This window comes from Chaetodon auriga, chromosome 24 (assembly GCF_051107435.1).
Source record: "Chaetodon auriga isolate fChaAug3 chromosome 24, fChaAug3.hap1, whole genome shotgun sequence".
Lineage (NCBI taxonomy): Eukaryota > Metazoa > Chordata > Actinopteri > Chaetodontiformes > Chaetodontidae > Chaetodon > Chaetodon auriga.
In genome coordinates, this window is record NC_135097.1 from 6,503,423 (window position 1) to 6,524,580 (window position 21,158).

Consider the following 21,158-nt stretch of genomic DNA (forward strand, 5'->3'; position numbering starts at 1 on the left):
ATTTTCTGCTAAATGATACCTTTGCTGTAACAGAGGAAGTCAAGGGTGAAAGGGATGCTGGGAAAGAAGTCAAAGCAGCGAAGGAGGAGGCGCCTAAGGGTAACGGGAAGCCTCCCGTTGAGCGACCTCGCTTTATGTTCAACATCGCAGACGGCGGCTTCACTGGTCAGTACTGATTTACCCAGCAATGCATTTGGTTTTGCTAGTTGTGTATTTGTAAATGTAAAACAGTCAGCAGATTAAATAATAAGAAAAAGAACTGTTTGCTGCAGCGATAATCAACAACATGGCACTTTATTCATTAAAGTCAGCTTCAATTACCTTCAGGATTATTAACCACAAAGTTGGATATACGGGAGTTTTCAGAATAATCGTAGTTGTCTAGTCACAGTTTGACAAGCAGCAGTGGCCTCCTGTTAAAGTGGAGGTGATTACACCTGGGAAGGGTGTTTTCAGGCCTGGATGCTCGTTTTCTCTTCAAGTGGCGACACTGTCAGTTCTGCAAAGACCTTCCTAAGATCTCAGGATCACCAACAGGACACCTGAAGAACCCACGACAGATCAGAACAGCGTCGGCTTTTTAGTTGCAAGTGCCAAACAGATGTTATCAGGGCAATTTTATTCTGTACTGCAATATTTTAAGCAAGAAATGCATCCCTGTCTATTAGATCTACAAAGATCTGTATGCCTTATTCAAAAATCAATGTAATGTAGCTTAGACACATTGTTTGGGATTGGGAGGATCAACATTTTTCCTGAATAAAAATACTAGAGGATCCCTGAAAGATGAGGAGAGAAAGGTGAGAAGGTGAAAATAACTTGTTAAGTTGTCCAAACAAGCCACCAAGTAGTCTAAACAACACAGAATTCACAACTGATACAAAAACCATTCCCCTCGCTTCCCAGAGCTTCAGCACGAAGGCAGCCGTGAGCCAAAATGAGCCTCACCTTGAGCACAAACCCAGAACAGCTCTTTGTTCTGTGGAAACACCTGCAGCCAGGTTTCAGCTAGCTAAGCACTTTGAGACCAGCAGCCTCAGCTTTACTTTGTGTTGGCTTCACCCCGCAGAGCTGCACACTCTTTGGCAGAACGAGGAGCGGGCTGCCATCTCCTCGGGGAAGATGAACGAGATCTGGCACCGCCGACACGACTTTTGGCTGCTGGCGGGAATCGTGATGTATCCTTGACAGCGGCTGCCCGGGCGATGACCCCGGTGTGTTTATTTTTCTATCAGCCGGCAGAAGCCCAGCGTAATAAGTCAACAAGCCAGCCAGAGCTCAGTAAACAGTAAACTGTGTCTGCTGGAAGCTGATGTAGTGGCTCATTTAGTCCATGTTGTTCCCTCTATTATGGTAATTAAGGCCATCCAGCATTCACATAAAACTAGTTAGATTGAAATAAAAAGGGAGAAATGCATCAGAATCTGCCTGAAACCTATTATGTGCTAAAAAACAGCAATTTTGTATTTTAAGGAAATGAAAAATTTAATGAATCACCCTTATAAAACAGTGTTTAGCTTAAAGGAATAGCTTAATATTTTGGGAAATAAACTTATTTAGTAGATGAGTAGATCAATATCACTCTCAAGTCTGTTGCTTAATTAGCATGAGGACAGTAAACAGCGGTAAACAGCTGGCCTGGTTGGTTGCCTAAAACAGGCAACCAAGAAGACATTTTGACATTTCTGTTTATGAACGTTTTAAGCTAATCAGATACAACGTGGTCATTAGTGATCTTCAGAGGTGCTGCTTGGAGGGCTTTGTTACCCTCAGAAAGAGGCAGGTTAGCAGAGCAGGTTAGTGAAGCCCACCGGCTGCTAGCTGTAACTCTGTATTGAGTGGACAGTTATGAGAGTGGGTCCTTTCACCTAATTCTTGCTAAGAGGAGAGGTAGCATGTTTCCTAAAACTGTATGGAGCTGGAGCCAGGAGGCTTTTTGCCAGGCTTAGCATAATTGACTGGAATGTGCAAGAAACAGCAAGCTTGACTTCGTCCAAAGTTTTAAAAATAGGCTTATCAGCACTTTCTAAAGGTCACTGTATCTCATTTGTTCAATCCATACATAAATAGAAAATAGAAAAACAACTGTTTGTTGTTTTGGGGAAGCTACATGCTGTAGTTTGTCTTCCCAGGAATTGGCGGGTTTGGTACCATGGTGCCTTTACACCTGCAACAGAGAACTTTTCCATGAAGTTATAGCACGTAACTCCTCATAAAACCACAAATTGTCACCTTTATATTTCTAATCGTGTACAAATTTAACAAACAAGACACTAAATGTTACGTACTGAGCTTTAGATGTGCTGGTGGGCATATTTTTTATCTTAGACGAGAGCCAGGCTGGCTGTTTTCCTTGAGCGTTACGCTAGCTTTTATGCTATGTCATGCTAATGGTAAGAAATGGAATAAACATATTTTTCCACAAAAACTAACAATATTCCATGAAATAGTTACAGCATGTAACTCCTTGTAAAACCACAAACTCCCAGTAAAACCATGAAAAATAACATGTTTTGAACTTTGGGCAGAGCCAAGCTGGCTAGTTTCTGCTATGTTTTACACAAAGTGTTACATGACCCTTGACCCCTGTGCCAGTCACGGCTACGCCCGATGGCAGGACATCCAGAACGATCCCCAGTTCGCCATCGTCAACGAGCCTTTCAAGTCGCAGGCGAATAAAGGCAACTTCCTGGAGATGAAGAACAAGTTCCTGGCTCGACGCTTCAAGGTAAGACAAGACGTAACTGGAGCTGCTTCACCTTTTGAGTAGAGACACTAGATTCAGCTGTTTTATTTAGTTTTTTTTTCCCCTAATACCTGACAAGATATAACATTTATTAGAATAAGAAGCCAAATTTCTCAAACATTAAGTACAAGAACTTTGCCTAAATAAAACTGTCTTAACTTGGCAGAATCAATCAGAACATTATGACTATGAGCAGCAGACAAAACTTGGTTTCTATCAAAAAAAAAAATCCCAGCTGTACTTTTATGCAAACGACCTATTTTAGTAACATTTGGCAGCGTCTTCGATCATGTGACTTCTTTGATGGTCGGATGACAGATGCCCCTAGACCCACATATTGGCTTGATGGTATTGCTGACGGCTGCACTTCTGGAAAAGCTCTCATCCTGTTTTTGAGCGGCTCACATGTTTCAGATCCTGCCCTCAACATCCTCATTTACTGTATCTCGGTCTCTTTTACGCCCTTTGTTTCTCCTTATCTCTCTCGCTAAGTTATCGGAAGTGTACTTCTTGACTGGACGCACGGCTTTTTGTCTTGTTCTCTGCTGTCATTCAGATCAGGAATCGTATCTGAACACCTCTCAATGCAATCAGTGACTTCAGCTGTGCAGGGGAGGAGCTAAAGTTATATAGAGTCTCTCATGCTCTGAGGCGACTGAAATGTTTGAAGCACTGATTTGATAAATGCCAGAACAGTTCAGGAATCTACTTGTCAACAAAACACTGAGCTCCTCTGTGATCTCCATGCATTAGAAATAACTCTTTTGCCTAATCTGCTGTCATTGTTCTGCACACATCTTTATCTGTCTCATTCCGCCGCTGTTTTTCATTATTTCTTGGCGACATAGATATTGTACATCCTCATAAATTCATCCTACTGCCAAAAAAACACCAGTGTTTGGTATGGACCTGTGCCCCTGTTCCACACTTGATACTCATTCTAAGGTGCTTTTAAGTAGGTAATGTGTTCACACTGGAAAAATGGAAGTAAGCTCAAAAGGTTCACTGAAAAAACACTTTTGAGTGTGCTGTTGATGGAAAGTGGTATCCCACAATGCAATGCACAATGGAAATTCGCACAGCTGTGAAACATTACAACAAATTGTTGATAGTGGTGAGACAGCTGAGGACAATTTCAGAACAGTTAGAAATCTTTGGTTTCTGTGTCTGTTTTAACTTTTTTAAAACCCTTTTTCGTGTTTGCATTTTACATTTATCATGTAAATTTTGTCAAATAATAGACATGGAAGGTGCAGTCATAGTATGTCAAAATAAAAGACAGGAAAAACATGTAAAATGAAAAGAATTGTCTATGTTTGCGAGGGTGACGATGGGAAGATTTGGACTGTTTCTATTGTTTTTTGTGTCATTTTTAGGGTTTTACAAAAGTATACTCATTCACTAATTCCACATTTTTGAATGAAATATTTACCTTCAAGTTCATAACATTTGCTGCACAATGAGAATCATCTCTCGGTTCTTATATTCAAAATACACTTGTAGAAATACACACAAGATGCATAAAATCTAACCAAAGCTTTGCAGCAAAATTATGCCACAACTGAACATGACAAGTGAATGACTGTGGTTCATTTCCACAAAAAGAACATGAGTATTAGCAAAGCGTGAAATTGAAATAGCAGCATAAATGTGAGGCTTGCTTTTAAATCCAGAGTCGCAGTTTGATTAATGCCCTTTAGTCCAGAACAGACAGTGAATTCATTTCTTGTATACTAGCTGCTGAAACAGGGCTGGAATTGGGACACAGTGTGAATCAAACACTTTGTTTATTGCAATCTGAACTTACTAATGATAGATGTTCCACCTGCCTTTAACAACTTTTGGCATGAGGCGTTACAGACCAGCCGGGCTTGTAAACGTGAGTTTATGCCTCTGTGTCATACAATAGATGCACATTTGACTTGAATGCCTTTTCATTCTCGTCCAGCTGTTGGAGCAGGCGCTGGTGATAGAGGAGCAGCTGCGACGGGCGGCCTACCTGAACATGACCCAGGACCCCACCCACCCGGCCATGGCGCTCAATGCACGCTTTGCGGAGGTGGAGTGCCTCGCCGAGTCGCACCAGCACCTCAGCAAGGAGTCGCTGGCGGGCAACAAGCCGGCCAACGCTGTCCTGCACAAAGGTCAGGGCTGATGGGATGATGCCAGTCATTTTGTCTGGACAGTTAATTAAAAACACAAATCCAGTGTGTGTGCAAGAAGCAAACAGTGAGCCTCAGATCGGCAGACAGATAACAGCAGGCGCACAATAAAAAGAGAGATATTCATCAGCACATCGCACAGCGTCGTTTGCGCAATCAATCTTTCCTGCTGCAGCCACCAAATCACTCTGCCTGAAGCTGACTTCAGTAAAGCCAGGCAGATAAGCTTACACCGTGTTAAGTGATAGCTCCAAACATTTCCTCTCTGGCTCCCTGGCAAGTCTGTCCATGTTTATATTGTTCTGTCGAGAGGATAACATGCTCAGTGCGCCACCGTTCCTGCCTTGTGTTTCTGCACGTAACGCCCCTGAACTTCATGAATTCTCATAAACATTTTTATCAAATTGTCTCCAATCAGTGACGAAGTCCATGTAGGGACGTGATGACAGAGAGGCGAGATAACAGAGGATGGGAACCGAAACCTCTTGTAAAAATAGAGCGAAAAATGTTTTGCGTTTTTTTGGGGAATTAAAAGCCCAGAAATTCTATAAAGATGAGACTTTTTAACAAGCTATTTATAGTGTTCAGACCTTGTAAATGTTAAAAAGCAACATGCATATCACAATAACTTTTATACTGAATTTATACCAGCGTGAGTTTCAGAAGGAAACAGACAAAAGTTTCTGCATTAATCAATAACATATCCAGATAAAGCATCAAATGATTGAGGTGCAAAAGGAGCGTGAAAATTTGGATTCGAAGTGGAGCATCCAGACTTTGTTCCAGCCAGCCTGCAGCTGTCGATGCATTTGTTGTTGTCATTGCAGTGTTGAACCAGTTGGAGGAGCTGCTGAGTGACATGAAGGCCGACGTGACCCGGCTACCGGCCACGCTGTCCAGAGTCCCACCCATCGCCGCCCGCCTGCAAATGTCCGAGAGGAGCATCCTCAGCCGGCTGGCCAGCAAGGGCACCGAGACGCACACACCCCCGGTCAGCAGCCTTTTTTTAAACACACACACACTTAAGAAAACAGCCACATTCACAGGTTGAAACCTGCTCGAGCTGCCTGCACTCAGTGGAAAAATAATAGATGGAGGACGGCCAATTAAAACACAGGGCCCATTATCTTGTCACCGACCTGTGATTTTTCACTCCTCAACTGTTTAGTCAGCAGATTTTTTTCTCTATTTTTTGTCAGCTTATGTAACCTAAAGGTGGTTTCTCTTATTTCTCCTATTGTTATATCTTCTGTTTCTATAAATCACTTCCTGCATGCACATAATTCCTGAAAACGAACTTCCTTTCCTCTGTGCAGCCCATACCTCCAGGACCCTACGCAACCCCTCAGAACTACGGAGCCCCCTTCACCCCCGCCCCGCCGAGCGCCCTGCACATGGGAGGGGCCAACTACAGCCAGATGCCACCCGGATCCTTCATATCAGGTCAGTGTCTGAAGCTCCAGTGACGAAAGCCCTGTTTTTTTTTGGGGAATGAATACCAGGTGAATCTGTTTATGGGATGCCCTAGATATCTGGATTTTTTTCACTTTATTTAAAGGCTTAGCTGTAAAAAATGGCATTTTTAGTTGAAATGTGTGAGCTGATACAGTTTTGATTTGAAGAGCTACCACTGGCAGGTTTAAATATATACTGTTTGTGTGCGGAGAAATGTTTTATCTGGAGTGGAAGCTACTCAAGCGGTCAGTCAGGAGGGAACATTAGGCCAGTGTGGGTGCTCTGTCTGTGAGTCTGAGTGTGTGTGAGAGAGAGAAAGAGAGGTGAATGAGTTACAATCAGTAATGACAAACATCAAAGGCATCAAGGCATCCTGTAATTATAGTATTCAAGGTAATTTATACAAGAATACCAGTTAGTTTGATCTGTTTGACACTTGGCAAGCTGGCAGCTCAGGCCTGATTTATGCTTCTTTGCGGAGGTGTTTTTGCAATCTCACTGTAGCCGCCTCTGGCACGGGAGCCGCTTTATAGCTCAGCAGAGAATTTAACCTGTTGATTGTTGGAGCACAGCAGCAGTAGAGTTAGTACTTTGCTAAAGCTGTAGTGCGGGACTTTTACTTACAAGTGAACGTTTGTTGCACTCGAGCGCTTTCCAGGCGAGCTCACACAGCGCTCGTTAAGCATCGCTGCCAGTTCAATCTCTCCTTTCTCTCGTTTTTGTGATAAGGTACACAATATGGTCAAATTACATGATAATTACATGTATCAGATATCTGCCAAATGTCCCCGCTTCAGTCGTTTGTCCACACTTGTCTTCCACTTAAATCCAGATTACATTTCACTCCCAGACAGTCCGACGGTTTCTTCCGTCTCTGCAGAAAAAGACGAGTCCAAATCGCAACCTCGGAGATCAGACGTTTCCAAATGGAAACAGAAGGAGGGTCATCAACGACCCACTTCACCATGATGGCTTTCCCTGGCAGCATTAAAAGCGATTGAACGACTTCCTCACATTGTCTGAGAGAGTCAGGGATATTTCCAAGCAGACATAAAAATGCGTTTGCTGACACCTGTTGACACCTACTGATTTTTGCTCCAGAATAGTTGAGTTTTACCCAGTGCCTACACGAGTTTTACATTTGGGACAATTTTGCAAAATTCCTGCTTTATACTTGCTATAAATATGCTGTGATAGTAGTTTTTAAATTTGGTCTGTGGTGACTTTTCCTCGCTGGCTCATCAGATGTGAGGCATTTTACGTCAACCAGCGACTGGTTGGGGAACAGCGGTAGCAACAGCGTAGGCTACAGCATCGAGTAGTGTGGCAGAGCCCATGGCGTCACATGTTGTTTGTGTAATTAATCTCACTGCCAGAAGGGGGAGACAAAAGTTCCGCACTGCAGTTTTAAGGTCATGTTTTGTATTCGTTATACACCTGAAGGTACATTCTTTCATTTGCTTGGTGATTAAGGATAATTCTGCAAAGATTCGTAGCAGAATTTGCCTTTGCTAACTTATCAAATTAACCATGTTTAAAGAGGCACACGTATGAAGTTCTGTTAAGTCGTCATGAGAAGTACTGCTCAGCCTGCAAAAACTGGAGTTTGATAACCGATAATATTGATGCTTGCATCACGAACTGGGGTTGTGGAGTGTGAAAGATGCCGGTGTTTAGCAGGCGAGGAGGGTTTAAGGAAGGACTGGGTTGCATTGTGGGAAATAATTGGAAAGGATCCAGTGTTTTTGAAGCTTGACACAGATAAAAAGCCTCAATTCTGATTGTTCTTTTTAAATGCAGCTATTGCAAGTCTCACAACTTTGTGTTTGCCAACAACATTTTACGAAGTTTCCCTGAGTCCATGTAGAAATATCCTCCTGCAGTCATGTGTTCACAAAGAGCTGAAGCTCTCTCCATCCTCGCTTGTGATCGACTGAGCCTTTCCAGGACGCCCCTTTCGTACCCAATCATGATACTATCACCTGTTACCAATGAGCCTGTTTACCTGTGGGATGAACAGGTGTTTTTGGAGCATTCCACATCTTTCTCACTCTTTAGTCGCTCCTGTCCCAACTTGTTTGAAACGTGTTGCTGCATCAAATTCAGATTAAGCAGATATTTACAAGAATCAGTGACGGTAAAGCATTAAAAATATTGTCTTTGTGCTGTTTTCAGTTGAGTAAATGTCAAAAAGGATTAGCAAACTATCACATTCTGTTTATTTGTTTTACAGTGTCCCAACTTATTTGGAATCAGGGTTATAAAAATGAGAGTTTTTTTCTTTTTTTTTATAGATAATCTCTTGCAACATCAGACATGTACGAGAAAACACAAGCAGACCAATCTCACTAATCACTGTTATTGTGGTCTCTGTAGCCTCAGTGTCGTTAAATTTTGGAGAGGGTGCACACCAGCTCCGGGAAAGCCACAGAGCCTCCACGACACCGCGACAGAGGAGCACAAATCTGGCTGTAGAGATCTGGACTTGATTATTTGGCAAGTTGCGCTGATGATGGGCAAAACCCGTCCAAAATGTTGGTTCTATTTAAAGATATCATCTGTGGAATTCCATCTTTCTATGGTTATGTTGTTGTGGAAAAGCATTTAGCAGAGAAAATTAAAAAAATGTTCAGGCTTCATCAAAAATGACTGACTGTGGGAATTGACTATTTCAGGAAAATGTCTTTGCACTGCAGTTTTATGGTCGAGTCAGTGTTATTTAACCCTTAAATTTCAATATAGTGGTGGAATACGTGGAGTAAAGAGCTACCTGATTAAACACTTTGAATAGACGCTTTATCTCCCTGAGCAGCTTAAGTTGTGAAACCTTCAAAATCCAGAAAGGAGTCCACATCGGAAAAAAAACATCTGTAGCAGAGTTTCTGATGTGGCTGCCAGATAGACACCTGAAATAGACATTACCAAAATCAAACACAAACGTGCTGCGCTGCTATATTAAGGCATTTTCATCTCTTAACATGTCCAACCTCAAAACCTCGCTACTCAGCTCAGCAGTACATTGTGCAACAGTAAAGCACAGTCTGGAGTGTTATCAAACCTGTCTGAGGAGTATTTTCTTTTTCAGGCATGTTTATTTTCCCTTTTGAAGTCCTTGTGCCTCTCATTACTTATTGACTTAAAAGCTTTAGAATTAAAATCGTAAAAAATAAAAAGCGAAAATCTGCTCTGTTTTGGCCTCTCGTCCAACTCTGCTCGCCTGCAGTCTGTCAGAGCCCTGCGCTGGCAGTTTGTGAATTTATTTTCTCATAATTAGTTTGGTAACAGCATATGCTCACCAGACACACTCTGCGCTCTGCATGTGCATTCGTGTTCAGAGATGTTTAGATAGCAGAGATGTAGCAGAGATAACTGGTAAAACCTGATATTCCCCAATAGCTTTGCCCTAAAAACCACAACAGCCAGCTCTCTCAGTGCTGCGCCTGCCTCTCACTCAGTGTATCTTGATTTATGTAATTGTAGACTGAGACATCTGTCAAAGGCATTGCATTTTAGAGAGCCAGGGCCTATCTCTGAAAATGTCATTATGCTCAGCCCGTCTGAATCCGGCCGTGCCAAGAAAACATTCGGACTTTGTACCAAGGTATTTTGAGAGGGACAGAAACCGCAGAAGGAGTTTGGTTGTGTAAACGTCGTGTTGTGACTAGTGAACCGGTGGAGGGCTGGGCCCGGCGCTGGCTGTTCAGAAATAGTCGCGCGAGCTGTGCTGCTCTGTGGGTTTCTGCTTTGCGGGGGCCTCGCGGCGAGCAGCCGAGCCGAGCCGAGGCCGAGCTGAGTCTGAACATCCTGAACTCTGGCAGGGCACAAGCGTGCGGCGAATGAGGCCACATTTACAGCCCTGATTGGGGTCGCGCTGGTTCCTGACCTTTTTAGACTCAGCCGAGGGAGGGCAAAAGCGAGCAGGAGAAATGGAGTTAAAAAAAACAGGATTCTCTGATTTTGCGACCTCGTAGCTTTCCTCCATTAATAGCCCATCTCCTGAGAGAAGCTCCCTCACTCCAGTACACAAAACATACCCAGAAATATGCATGTCTACACATCTATGTCTATAGCTGCACTCTCTGAACTCTGCTACGCAATGTAATGATACACCAAATGCTCCAATGACGGATTGTTTTGTGCTGTCTCACACATGGCAATATCTCAGCACTTGCTCAATATCTTGAATTGCATTTTGGAAAACCTGTTTCAGCCATCAGTACTGCCGTGAGGAAGCTACTCATCTGCACTAAAAGGAGTCCCACACTCTAGACAAAACTTCGGCCTTTAGGGGGGTAGAAATTAGGCAGATTGCCCTTCAAGTGGAGCACACTGGTTCAAGCCCTCATGACCGCGAGCGCCCAGCCTGCTGAAGTGTCCTTGAGCGGGAAGCTGAACCCCCGCCAGCTCCAGTAGCTCCCCCTCTGACCTCTGACCTCCCTGCAGAGGAGGGAGGCTAACTAAAAGAGAATTCCCTACGGGGACGAGTAAAGTGTCACATTATCCTGCTCCCCTCTCCGAGTCTCCACTACAGTCTGCCGCTTGTCTGCCCCCACAGAAGCCGCTGCCGCTGCTGGGGCCACCGGGGGAGCTGCTTGGGGAGCCGCCGGAGGGCCAGCCGCTGCTTGCCAGAAGACCAAGGAGCACGATGTGGTGCAGCGGCAGCGAGTGGTGGACCTCTGGAAGGACGGCAAATCAGAGGGGGCCATCGGGCAGGAGCTGAGGATGCCCAAGTCCACGGTGCACAGCATCATCGTCAAGTACCGGCTCAGCAACACGGTGGAGAACCTGCCGCGCAACGGGCGACCAAAGAAACCCTGAGGGGAGGAGGAGGCTCACCTCAGGAAAAAAAAAAAAGAGAGGATAAAACATCCTGGAATGTAACAAAAACGGAGCCTGAAAAAGAGACAGCTGAAAAGGAGAGACTGAAACCTGAATGCATGAGGAGGAAGTCCAAAAAGGACCCAAGGACAGAGCACCCCGACACTGCTGGAATGTAAGGAATATAAAGGGAGAAGTGAAGCTCAGAGGACGGATCGAATAAGGACGGGAGGCAAAAAGGAGAGGACAGGAAAAGTGAAAAGAAGCGGCAGCACTTTGATCCAAGAAAACAAGCAATCAGCTGCAGGGAGAGAGATCCAAAACGAGAGGGGAGAGGTGAAAAGCTGGCCCCGAGATCAAGCACTAATGATGCGTGGGGGGGGGGGGGAGACAGAAAAGAAGAGAGATGACCTGCCTGGAACAAACAAATCCCAGAGAAGAGAGAAAAGACGCTACTGAAAAAAAGCCCAAAAATCTGACATAGAGGGGAAAGATGTCTGGACTAAGGAGAGGAGGGGAAAAAAAAGACAGTATGTTAATGCAATCACAGGTTTTCAGGAATTCAGATATGAAGGCTGAAACGGAGAGAAATGCAACAAAGGAGGATTTTTTTTTTTTTTCATATAACTCCTCAGACGAATTTCTCTCGACTTCTTTTTCTGTTTCTCCCTCTGCGGCGAAAAAGATTTCCCCCCGGATCAATTCCTCATCCGCCGGCTGAGTGAACAAGCCTGTCCCCTCGCTCTGACCCTGCACTCCCTCATTCCTCCACAGTCCTCCACTCCTCCGTCTCTCTTTCTCACACACACACACACACACACACACACACACACACACACACACACATATACATACTATATACACTGTGGACCTCACACACAACCTAGAAACCTGCAAAGAACTTAATTAATCTGCTGAGTACAGATGGACGAAATCCAAGCTCGAAATAGAAAGGGACGAAGCGGACTCAGATTATCTTTAAAAAAAGGAAAGAAGGGGAAAAAAAAGTGGGCTTTGTAAGTATGAAACACTACTTCCCATGGACTCCTGTGCCCTAGCATTCCTGAGTCCAACCAAGCATAAAAGCAAGAACCATGAATATAAAAAAAGTCGACGTTGCCTTTGTCCAGCAATCTGCAGCAACATCGCTCTGCCTCAATCCGACGGACTGGCATTGAGATATTTACTGTATTACAAAGCGTATTTACTATTGCACCTTTTCTGAGAAGGTCACTTAAAGGGGAATATCACTCCATTTCCTGTTTCTAAGCCTCATCGCAGCCAAAATCAGTATCTACGAGCAGCTCTTCCCCAAAGCTAAAGGCTGTAATCTGTCACTGAAAGAAGAGGGGCGACTCGGTTTGAAGCCCGAGGAGACATTTTCGTTGTTTCAGCTTCTTTTATTGTGACAGTGTGATGGATTCCGCGCTGGAAAACGTCCCCTGATCCCCGAGAAAATAAAACACTCTGGACTGTGTCATCGTTTTTCCAGCTCGGTGTGTGTGCAGTAGAGCTGTACATCAGTGTGACATCCCAGACTAAAAAGCAGGACAAACTCCTCTGCCTTGTTTCTGGAAGGAAGGGAGGTTACACGGTCCAGACTTTTCTACACCGTATGAGTATTTTTGGGATAAAATTGGGTGGTATTTCCCTCTTAAGCTTGAAGGACATGAAGACCAGAGCAAGCGTGGTAGTGGTGTGGCCTGCAATGAGAACTTTACTGTATGTGTGTGAGTGTGTTTTTTTGTTCATGTGTTCGTGTGCATTGTAGCACTGCCACTTTTATCAACACTACGTATCGTTTAAAGCTTTTGATATCGCCACCGATATGTTACCTGAGTTCATTCACTAATTCCAAAACGGTACATTTTGGAAGATGAGAATGTGTTTCTACAAATGTCTTTTTTCTATGTCACAGAATAAGCTAAACTACTCCAATGCATCTTCTCGCATGTTAAATTTTGTCTCGGTCGAAGCAATCCTTGCCTAAACATGGTGGCTAAAATGAGCTAAATTAGGATTTAAAGCTGCACTGATCAATATTTTTATATTAGCAATAGCTCATATTACTATGTGTAATGCAAAAGGAGTCACTCACAGTGACGAACCCACTGAGAATAATGCAGTTCCTCTCAGCTTCACGCAGCGTTTTAACACCTTTCAGCTCCTTGTTTTGGTTTTACGGGCCGTAACTTTGCTGTTTTGGTTCAGACTCACCACTTCCAGCTGCAGGCAGCGGTTTTGGGTGAAACCAAATAAATCCACTGTACACTACCTGCCCAGCACCTAATTAAGTTTAGCCACAAGCTAGTGAACATAGTGGAACACTTAGAAGCTAATGAGCCAGGCAATTCCTTCAGGTGTTGGTGGAGACCAAAAAAAGAGCTTAAAGGAGAGAACGTTGCACAAGCTGGACAGAAACATGACCCCAAATGAACGTCACGCTTCATCTGCTGGATGTGCAAAGAGGCAACTGTTTGCTAACACATTAGCCATATTAACTTCATATGGTAACTTCATAAATGTTGCGCTGCCCTCAAATGCTCCAAAAATCAATTAATGCAGGTTTAAATCAGGAAACAGCCAATCAAAGGATACGTGACAAAGAGTCCGACCAAGCATTTTATGCCAACTCTGAATACTTGACAGTTAGCAATACTCACATTTCACATCGTGATTAGTATTCAGAAAAGATCTGGGGTGTGATCCCCGGCCTTGAAAACATAACTCGCATGCATCCACAGTGCTGACACGCATTCAAATGACATGATTTTACCTCCAAACTCTTGCAACACATGGATTCACGAAACTCTTTTCAAGTCTCAGTTGGAAAGACTCTTGATTCTACAATCAATCCTGTGCTTTCTTAGCTCTTGAATGGCTGACAGTTGAGACACGGAAGGTTGTTCTTGATGAAAGGTTCTGGCTTGGATACCCTCACGCAGAGCTTTTCAGCAAGCAAAAATGCTGCGTTTCCTGCCAAGATGGCAGCGTTCACTTCTATCAGATAGTAGGCAGGACCTACAGGGGAGAGACACAGGCTGTCATGTTGGCCAGGAATGTTTTTTATTGCCTTTCTGGACCTGAGATGCTCGATCCAGTTCAGTTTTCAACCTAATAGACGTATAAAAGGAATTTTTACAGATGTGTCCAGGTGTGAGCTGTTGGATTATGTTTTCACTGTAACTGCAATTATCACTGCCAACCTAATTTGGGACTAGAAAATGTTTAACTAACATCTTCTGCTGCTACTGTGAATCTGCTGGCAGGCTGCAGAGAGTGAGGATCTGTACGGTGGAAGAGATAGAGGAAGAGGAGGAGGAGGAGGAGGGTGGACAGAGGTGAGGTAGTGCAGGGTGAAATGTACGATGCTGGACGTCGCAGAGGTTATCTGGTGTAATACAAGTGCCTCGTTGAATTCCTCCTCCTGTTTTATAGCTTATTTACCGTATGCTCAGCTCATACTGGAGTTTTGTGCGGTTAATCCCGATATCGTTCAGTTATAATCCTCAAGAGGGCGCTACTCACAAACTCTGTTTAAATAAAGAAGTAAGCCAGTATTAAAAGGGATCTGCTCTCTTTTGTTGTGAGGCTGATAGCAATGAGATGAAATTAAAGTCACAGTGGATAACATGCTGCGTGTAGGCAGGTGAGTTGAATGGCGGACTCCGCCACTAACAAGTAAGTTAACTATACAAAGAGATAATTCATGAATGTGAATTCATTGAATGGCTGTTACTTAAAAACATGAGCTATAAATAACATCAGAAGTGGAGTTTGATGTCATGAAAATCTTAAGGATTACAACTTTAAAAGAAGTATTGTTTTTTTTTTTTTTCATAAATGCACATCCCAAACATTTTCGATAAGCATCCTTAAAATTTGTTTCTGATCTAGATATGAACTGAGCGGAACATTTTACTGATGAAAAATATGCTTGTCAGCGCTCTCTGGTGGACAAAGTACATCATGATGACTGTCTAAATTACCTCATGCACATCTTTGGCATCGTTGCACTACATTTTCTTGCCGTTCTATTGGCCGTGACGACGTGTCGGTCAAGCTCTATTTTTTATCCTCTTCCCTTCCAGAGAATCTACTGCTTTTTTTCCATGTCTCTCTTTTTTTAATCATCTCTTCTTCTGCGTCTTTATTTTTTTTTCCTTCTATGCACCCGTAATTCCTCTTGCTCTTTCACCCAGTCTTTACCTCGATTTGTTTTGCCTCTTATCAGATTTTGTCTGATGCACACACACACACACACACACACACACACACACACACACACACAGACATGCACACACACACACAGACATGCACACTCACGAACTCTGTCTCTCTGCTTTCTCTTGCTCTCCATCCCCTTTGTTGGCCTCCACTGGCAAAATGCCATACGTTTTCCCATAAGTGGTCCCCCCTCTGGTTGTAGACACACACATACACACACTTACAGCGCACCCCCCCACCCCCCCCCGCACCCCCCCCCCCCGCGTCCTCAGCTCAATACACTCCTTATCACATCTTTGATCTGCACGGGGGTGTTATGACAGTTTATCTTTCCCCGTGGCGCGAGTGAGAGAAGTGCGCTGTTGGTCTATTCCTGGCTTTGTTTTGAAAGGAGCGCTAAACTCGCCGTTCCACTCCCCGAGCACATTCATGATAGCGCACAAATGTGGGAAGCACAGATCCCTTTGCTGGCCAGCTGTGCAGTCGTGTAGAAAGATGGTAATTGTCATGCATGTGTGCGTCTGTGTGTCTGTGACCTCAATTGGCTGCGTGTGTGTGTGTGTGTGTGTGTGTGTGTGTGTGTTTACTCATTGCCGGCCTCACTTTCTCAACAGTTATGCATTCTGGGTTTTATTATCATTGTAAACATGATACTGTATATGTAATATTATATATTGACGTGCTGTATTATGCAAGTTTGCTCATTAAAAAGATTATGAAGGTATTATGCTGCAAGCCCGGATGCAGTTTTGAGTCTTATTCACGGCAAAGCAATTGTTTTAAAGGTGTTACTTGTCGTATTTTTAATAGCTCGTTACGATACCTTGGCCGCCTTATCGTAAATGAGATGATTGGCAGGTTCCCTGTCAGCGCTGGAAATGGTTTTAGTCCTGAGGCCAAAAGAAAACGAAGGCCATATTTTTCCAGCCTCATTCCAAACTTTGATCGATGTTGCAAAAGAGGATGTTACGCCTTCTTTTCACCCGTATCTGCTGCGCTCTCCAAAGAGCCCTCTTTGATTTCCTGAAGAGAATACGGCACTAAAAAGTACTGTCAGTTTCCTAATAGCTTTTATTGTTTTGTTTTTGTTTTTTAAACACATTTTCTCCAAGATTCCTTCTGGTAATGGGGAGAAATGATTAAACTACTCAGTGTTTCTGCTACAAATCGTACTTCTCAGTCATATTTTTCACCATTTTTTAATATTCAAAGCGAACAGATGAGTGGAAGCAGTTGAAAACGGGGATGACTAAAAGCTCTCTGCAGTGATCTGATTTACTGTAATTACACTGTAAACAACAACAGGATTATTTATCTACGTTAAAATGCTAAACGCACTGCAGCACCTTTCAAACTCTGAATAACATGATTACTTGGAAACATGTGCACCTAAGAAAGGGGATATGTATTAATCAAGAGTTGACGTTATTAAATTACATTTTTGGTACATCCACAAACGTCCAGATGTCAAACCTACTGGGCATTCCTAATTATCCAAAAAAGGGGTCCGAGCCAGACATCAGCATATTGAATCTGCCATCCAAAGATATCCAAAACAACTTCTCATGAACACACGGAGCAGAAACTGGGCGAACTGTCGCTCCGAAGCTGTGTTCTTTTGAAGCTGTGAGGAGTCGTTTTCCTTCTTTCCTGCGTTGAATGCCAAACTGATGTTTAATAGCAGTCTTAAAAAGATGCTTAAATTTGCATATTTGCATTTGTGCTTTCCTGTGTGTGCGTGCGTGTGTGTGTGTGTGTGTGTGTGTGTGTGTGTGTGTGTGTGTGTGTGTGTGTGTGTGATTTTCTGTTTACAGAACTGAGTGTCTCTCTCTCTCTCTCTCTCCCTCTGCAGTGCTGAATGGGCCTCCCATGTCTGTAAAGAAGGAGCGGGAAGCAGAGCTGCTAGTCAACCGGCGGGAGCAGCGCACCGGAGAGGTCATCTGCATCGACGACTAGAATACACACACACACACATGCACACACACACTCGCACTCACACACACACACACACTGAAACCCATCTGCTGCAAAGATATCTCCGATTTCTCCCCGAAAACTTTACTCTGCTGACTGGTACTCCCCGAAATACTACAATCACACATGTACAGTATAGTACACTCACGCACATGTGCACTTACTGTCCACGGACACACACACACACACACACACACACACACACACGTGTCACTGCAGTAAATACAGTCCACATTGTCTCATAACTTCTTGTGACCTTTTCTCGTCTGCCTCAAACCATGATACTCCTCATAAGCGGCCTCCTCACACAGGCCTCCTCCTCCTCTTCCTCCTCCTCCTCCTCCTCCTCCTCCTCTTGGGATGCTTCTAACCTCATCAACACACACACTTACACACACTTACACACACACAACGCTCAACCCACCTCAATCCTAGAAACCTTTAGATCTCTCAATAGACCATGTAACCTTCCTCCTCCTCCTCCTCCTCGCCTGGTCTTTAAACTCTCGACAGGAAGCTGCATGTGAAAATCATCTCTCCCGCCGCACTCCATCCCCTGAAGCATGCTCTAATCACAATAATGCTGTCTCGTGGCAAGGAAAAAAAAAAAAAATGGTGTCAAGCTGTGCCTACAGTCGTTTTAATACTGTTTCTTAATTCTCCCCGAGAGGCTGAACCTCTCGACTTCTCAGTCCGAGCAGCTCCAAGCACAGCTCCAGCTTTTTTTTTCTTTTCGGCCCTTTGTTTCGCTTTTTTTTTTTTTTTTTTCAATGGTACACGTTCAGATAAACACATGCAGAAAGGTATGATAATGATAATTATATTCAGGACTCCTTTGACCATATTAAGTATTTGCCGCCATCCCTTCTCCGCTTCCCTGGATCTAGTTTATGTACAGAGCTTTGAGGTATTTGGGGGGTTTGTTCCAGAAAAGGCCTCGCGTCGACGCTATTTTTCAGAAACCTCCTATGAATGTTTATAACCTTTCATAAGCAAGTCAGTGTTATTAAAGCCTACGATCACCCCGAACACTCCTCTTTCTTGACCCCCTCCCCCCCCTCCAGCTCCTCCGTTCCCCCCCTCAACCTTTAATTTCCGCGTTTCTATTACTTTCTACAAAATCCTGTGATATACTTTGCATATTTAAACAGCTCATTCGTGTTCACTTGTGTTTCTACTCTCGCGATTTTGGGTATTGTTGTCGTCGATGTTGCTGTTGTTCTCGCTGTTGCTATTTGAGAAAGAGCTTCTACCAAAAGAGACCTTTTTTTGTAACTATGAAAAAAAAAAAAAAACGATACGATATGTGCGACACACAATGCACCTCTTTGTCCTATAATTACAAGAGAACGCAAACGAAGAAGTTGAGCTAACTTCAGAGGTAGATATATTACAAGAAAACTAATTTTTCTCGCTTGCGTTTTAGATTTGGGGCTTGCAAATGACATATGCATATATAGAAAATAGGCCATATGTAACCCTAAATGCTTCTCTGAGCAACAAGAACGTGCATACTATTTAACCCCAGTAAAAGTCACGGTTACTATCTGGAAAATCAGAGACTGGAAATCCATTTTATATGCCGCATCATTAAAAAACGCCTTAATAAACATAGCTGAACAAATGTAAAGTTAACAAACTGAATTAAGAACCTGATGTCAACCTGTAAATTGTAGTCAGAGTCTGATTTAAGTGAAAAACAAGAAGAAGAAGAAAAAAAAAAGGATAGTTAATGTAGGAGTTAATTTGTCCCGGACATTTTTCACCAATCCTCCCAGGAAATAGTCCATTTTACAAATTATGTTTCATACAAAGATTTTGCAACCCCTGAACTAAAACGTTGTGTCAAAAACAAGCACTTAGTTCTTTTTCCACTTTTACTTTGTCCTCTCTCCAGATTTTTGTGTTCATTTCTGGGTATCTTGTGTCACTGTGTATGTAGTGGTGCCGATCAAATGATGAGTGGCAGTGAAACGTCAATGATGACGCATCTCCTTTTTTTTTTTCTTTCTTTCTTTCTCTCTCTCTTTTTTTTTGTTTGTAATAAAACTGAATGAAATGATAAAACGCCCCGTGTGGATTTTCGTTTGTGTTTCAGCACATTAGCCCTTTTGGAAATGGAAATGCGTGGCTTTACTGAAGAAACGTGTACTCTATTTACCTTTCGCTGATAAATGAAGGCACAACAGACTGAACAGGCGTCCTCGGAGAATAACACTTATCATCAATCTGCTGTGGATGCTGCGTAGACGCGGGGAGACGTCGATGTGGGGGGCTGTGATTCAGTGTCTCCTCTACACAGGCCTTAATCATACTTTCTTCTGTCTCTCCCCCCACACACACAACAGCGGCCTTGAAGAGCAGATGGTGAGTGATTCATGATGACTAAAGGTGAGGAGTCATCCTGCTCTGTTATTCAGAACAGACTGATGCCACACAGTTCACTATTTACTGTTATCTGAGCTTTATGATTCCTAGCGGACTCCCATTACGTGCGCACTGACAGGCTCATTATAGATAATATACTGGCTCGTCTCAGGTGAACGCTCCTCTCTACTGTACATTCATTTTCCGTTCATGTTTCTTGGCGTGTAGCTGATGTTTTTATGCGGACAAACCTGCAGACTTTCTTACTTGAGGTCATTGCCTAATGTATTAATGTCAGGAAATTTTAACCGATATTGTTGAAGATGTCATTAAATCAGTTCACAGAGGCCTCATAAATTCACCCAAATTGTGTAATATTCTCTCATCAGATGCTATCATTTGGTAATTTTTTTTTGCAATATAAAACATAATAATAAAATGTTATCCCAGTAATGATAAATTGATAAATCACCATTAATATGTGACATTTCCTTTGTTTGTCTGGATTAATTACAGTGGTGATTTTTCCATCTCCAAAGGGGCCCAAGATGAATCTGTGGATAAGATTTTTTAATGACTTTTCTCTAAGATTTGCTTTTTTCTCTTTCAAAAAAAAATCAAAAAAACAAAAAAAATCAAGCCTTGCTTGAACGCTTCACATCCACAAAGTGACTCAGCCTGTGATGAGGTGTCACAAACCAAGTATGATTTACAGTATGACTCGTTAAAGTGCGCGGTTAGATGACCACTTTAACTGTGATGACTAAGTTGGTAATTGGATCAATTTATAGCCATGCTTTGCAGAGTGTGTGCTACTAATTTTAACTCATGGTGTTGTTCATTTTAAGGGTGATTACTTCAATTTTTAATATCTTACATGTAATTTTATGTCTGAAAAACTTTTCTTGAAGCAGTATTAACAAAGTTTTGGCCACTTGCACAACAATCACAACACTAACATCACCTTAAAACATATAACCTTAAAGCTGTTTTGACTGGTTTTATCTCAACATTCCTCTGAAAAAAGTTATTGGAAATGAGTGGAAATGATGCTAATGAGAGTAAGCCAAAACAGCAAAGTTATGGGCTTCAGCACCAAAACAATTAGCTTAAAGATGCTAAAATGCTCTGCAGAGCGGAGAGAACAGCAGTGACAATATCTGCTGGTTTGTCATCCCAGACTGAGCAACTCCTTTCACGCCTTTCAACTCCCGCCTTTTATTATTTGACCCTTTGTTAATACTAAATATCGATTAGTGCAGCTTTAAATTTATTCTCAATCCCATCCAATTAATTTCAGAGAGATTTCTGACATTTTCTGCTCACCTTTACTGTTATTTCTGGAGATGCACCCAACGGTTTTTCTCTGCTTTTTCATGAAACAAAATTGAAAGTCTTCAAAAACAACC

At 42.9% G+C, this 21,158-nt stretch overlaps 1 protein-coding gene across 2 annotated transcripts in view; it reads left to right on the forward strand.

The window, feature by feature from the left end:
* The window catches only part of chd3 (chromodomain helicase DNA binding protein 3), a 40,107-nt gene extending 20,658 nt beyond the window's left edge, over nucleotides 1–19,449 (forward strand). The window contains exons 34-40 of one of the 2 annotated variants that reach the window (XM_076725518.1): nucleotides 34–165; nucleotides 1,070–1,178; nucleotides 2,596–2,728; nucleotides 4,695–4,890; nucleotides 5,736–5,899; nucleotides 6,225–6,351; nucleotides 17,261–19,449. In XM_076725518.1, the coding sequence (XP_076581633.1) occupies nucleotides 34–165; nucleotides 1,070–1,178; nucleotides 2,596–2,728; nucleotides 4,695–4,890; nucleotides 5,736–5,899; nucleotides 6,225–6,351; nucleotides 17,261–17,364 (965 nt within the window). In that variant the 3' untranslated portion in view covers nucleotides 17,365–19,449. Of the gene's footprint in view, nucleotides 1–33; nucleotides 166–1,069; nucleotides 1,179–2,595; nucleotides 2,729–4,694; nucleotides 4,891–5,735; nucleotides 5,900–6,224; nucleotides 6,352–10,918; nucleotides 12,162–17,260 lie in introns of those variants that run through there. The other variant, XM_076725517.1, reaches the window with a different exon arrangement.
* The last annotated feature ends 1,709 nt before the right edge of the window (nucleotides 19,450–21,158 follow it).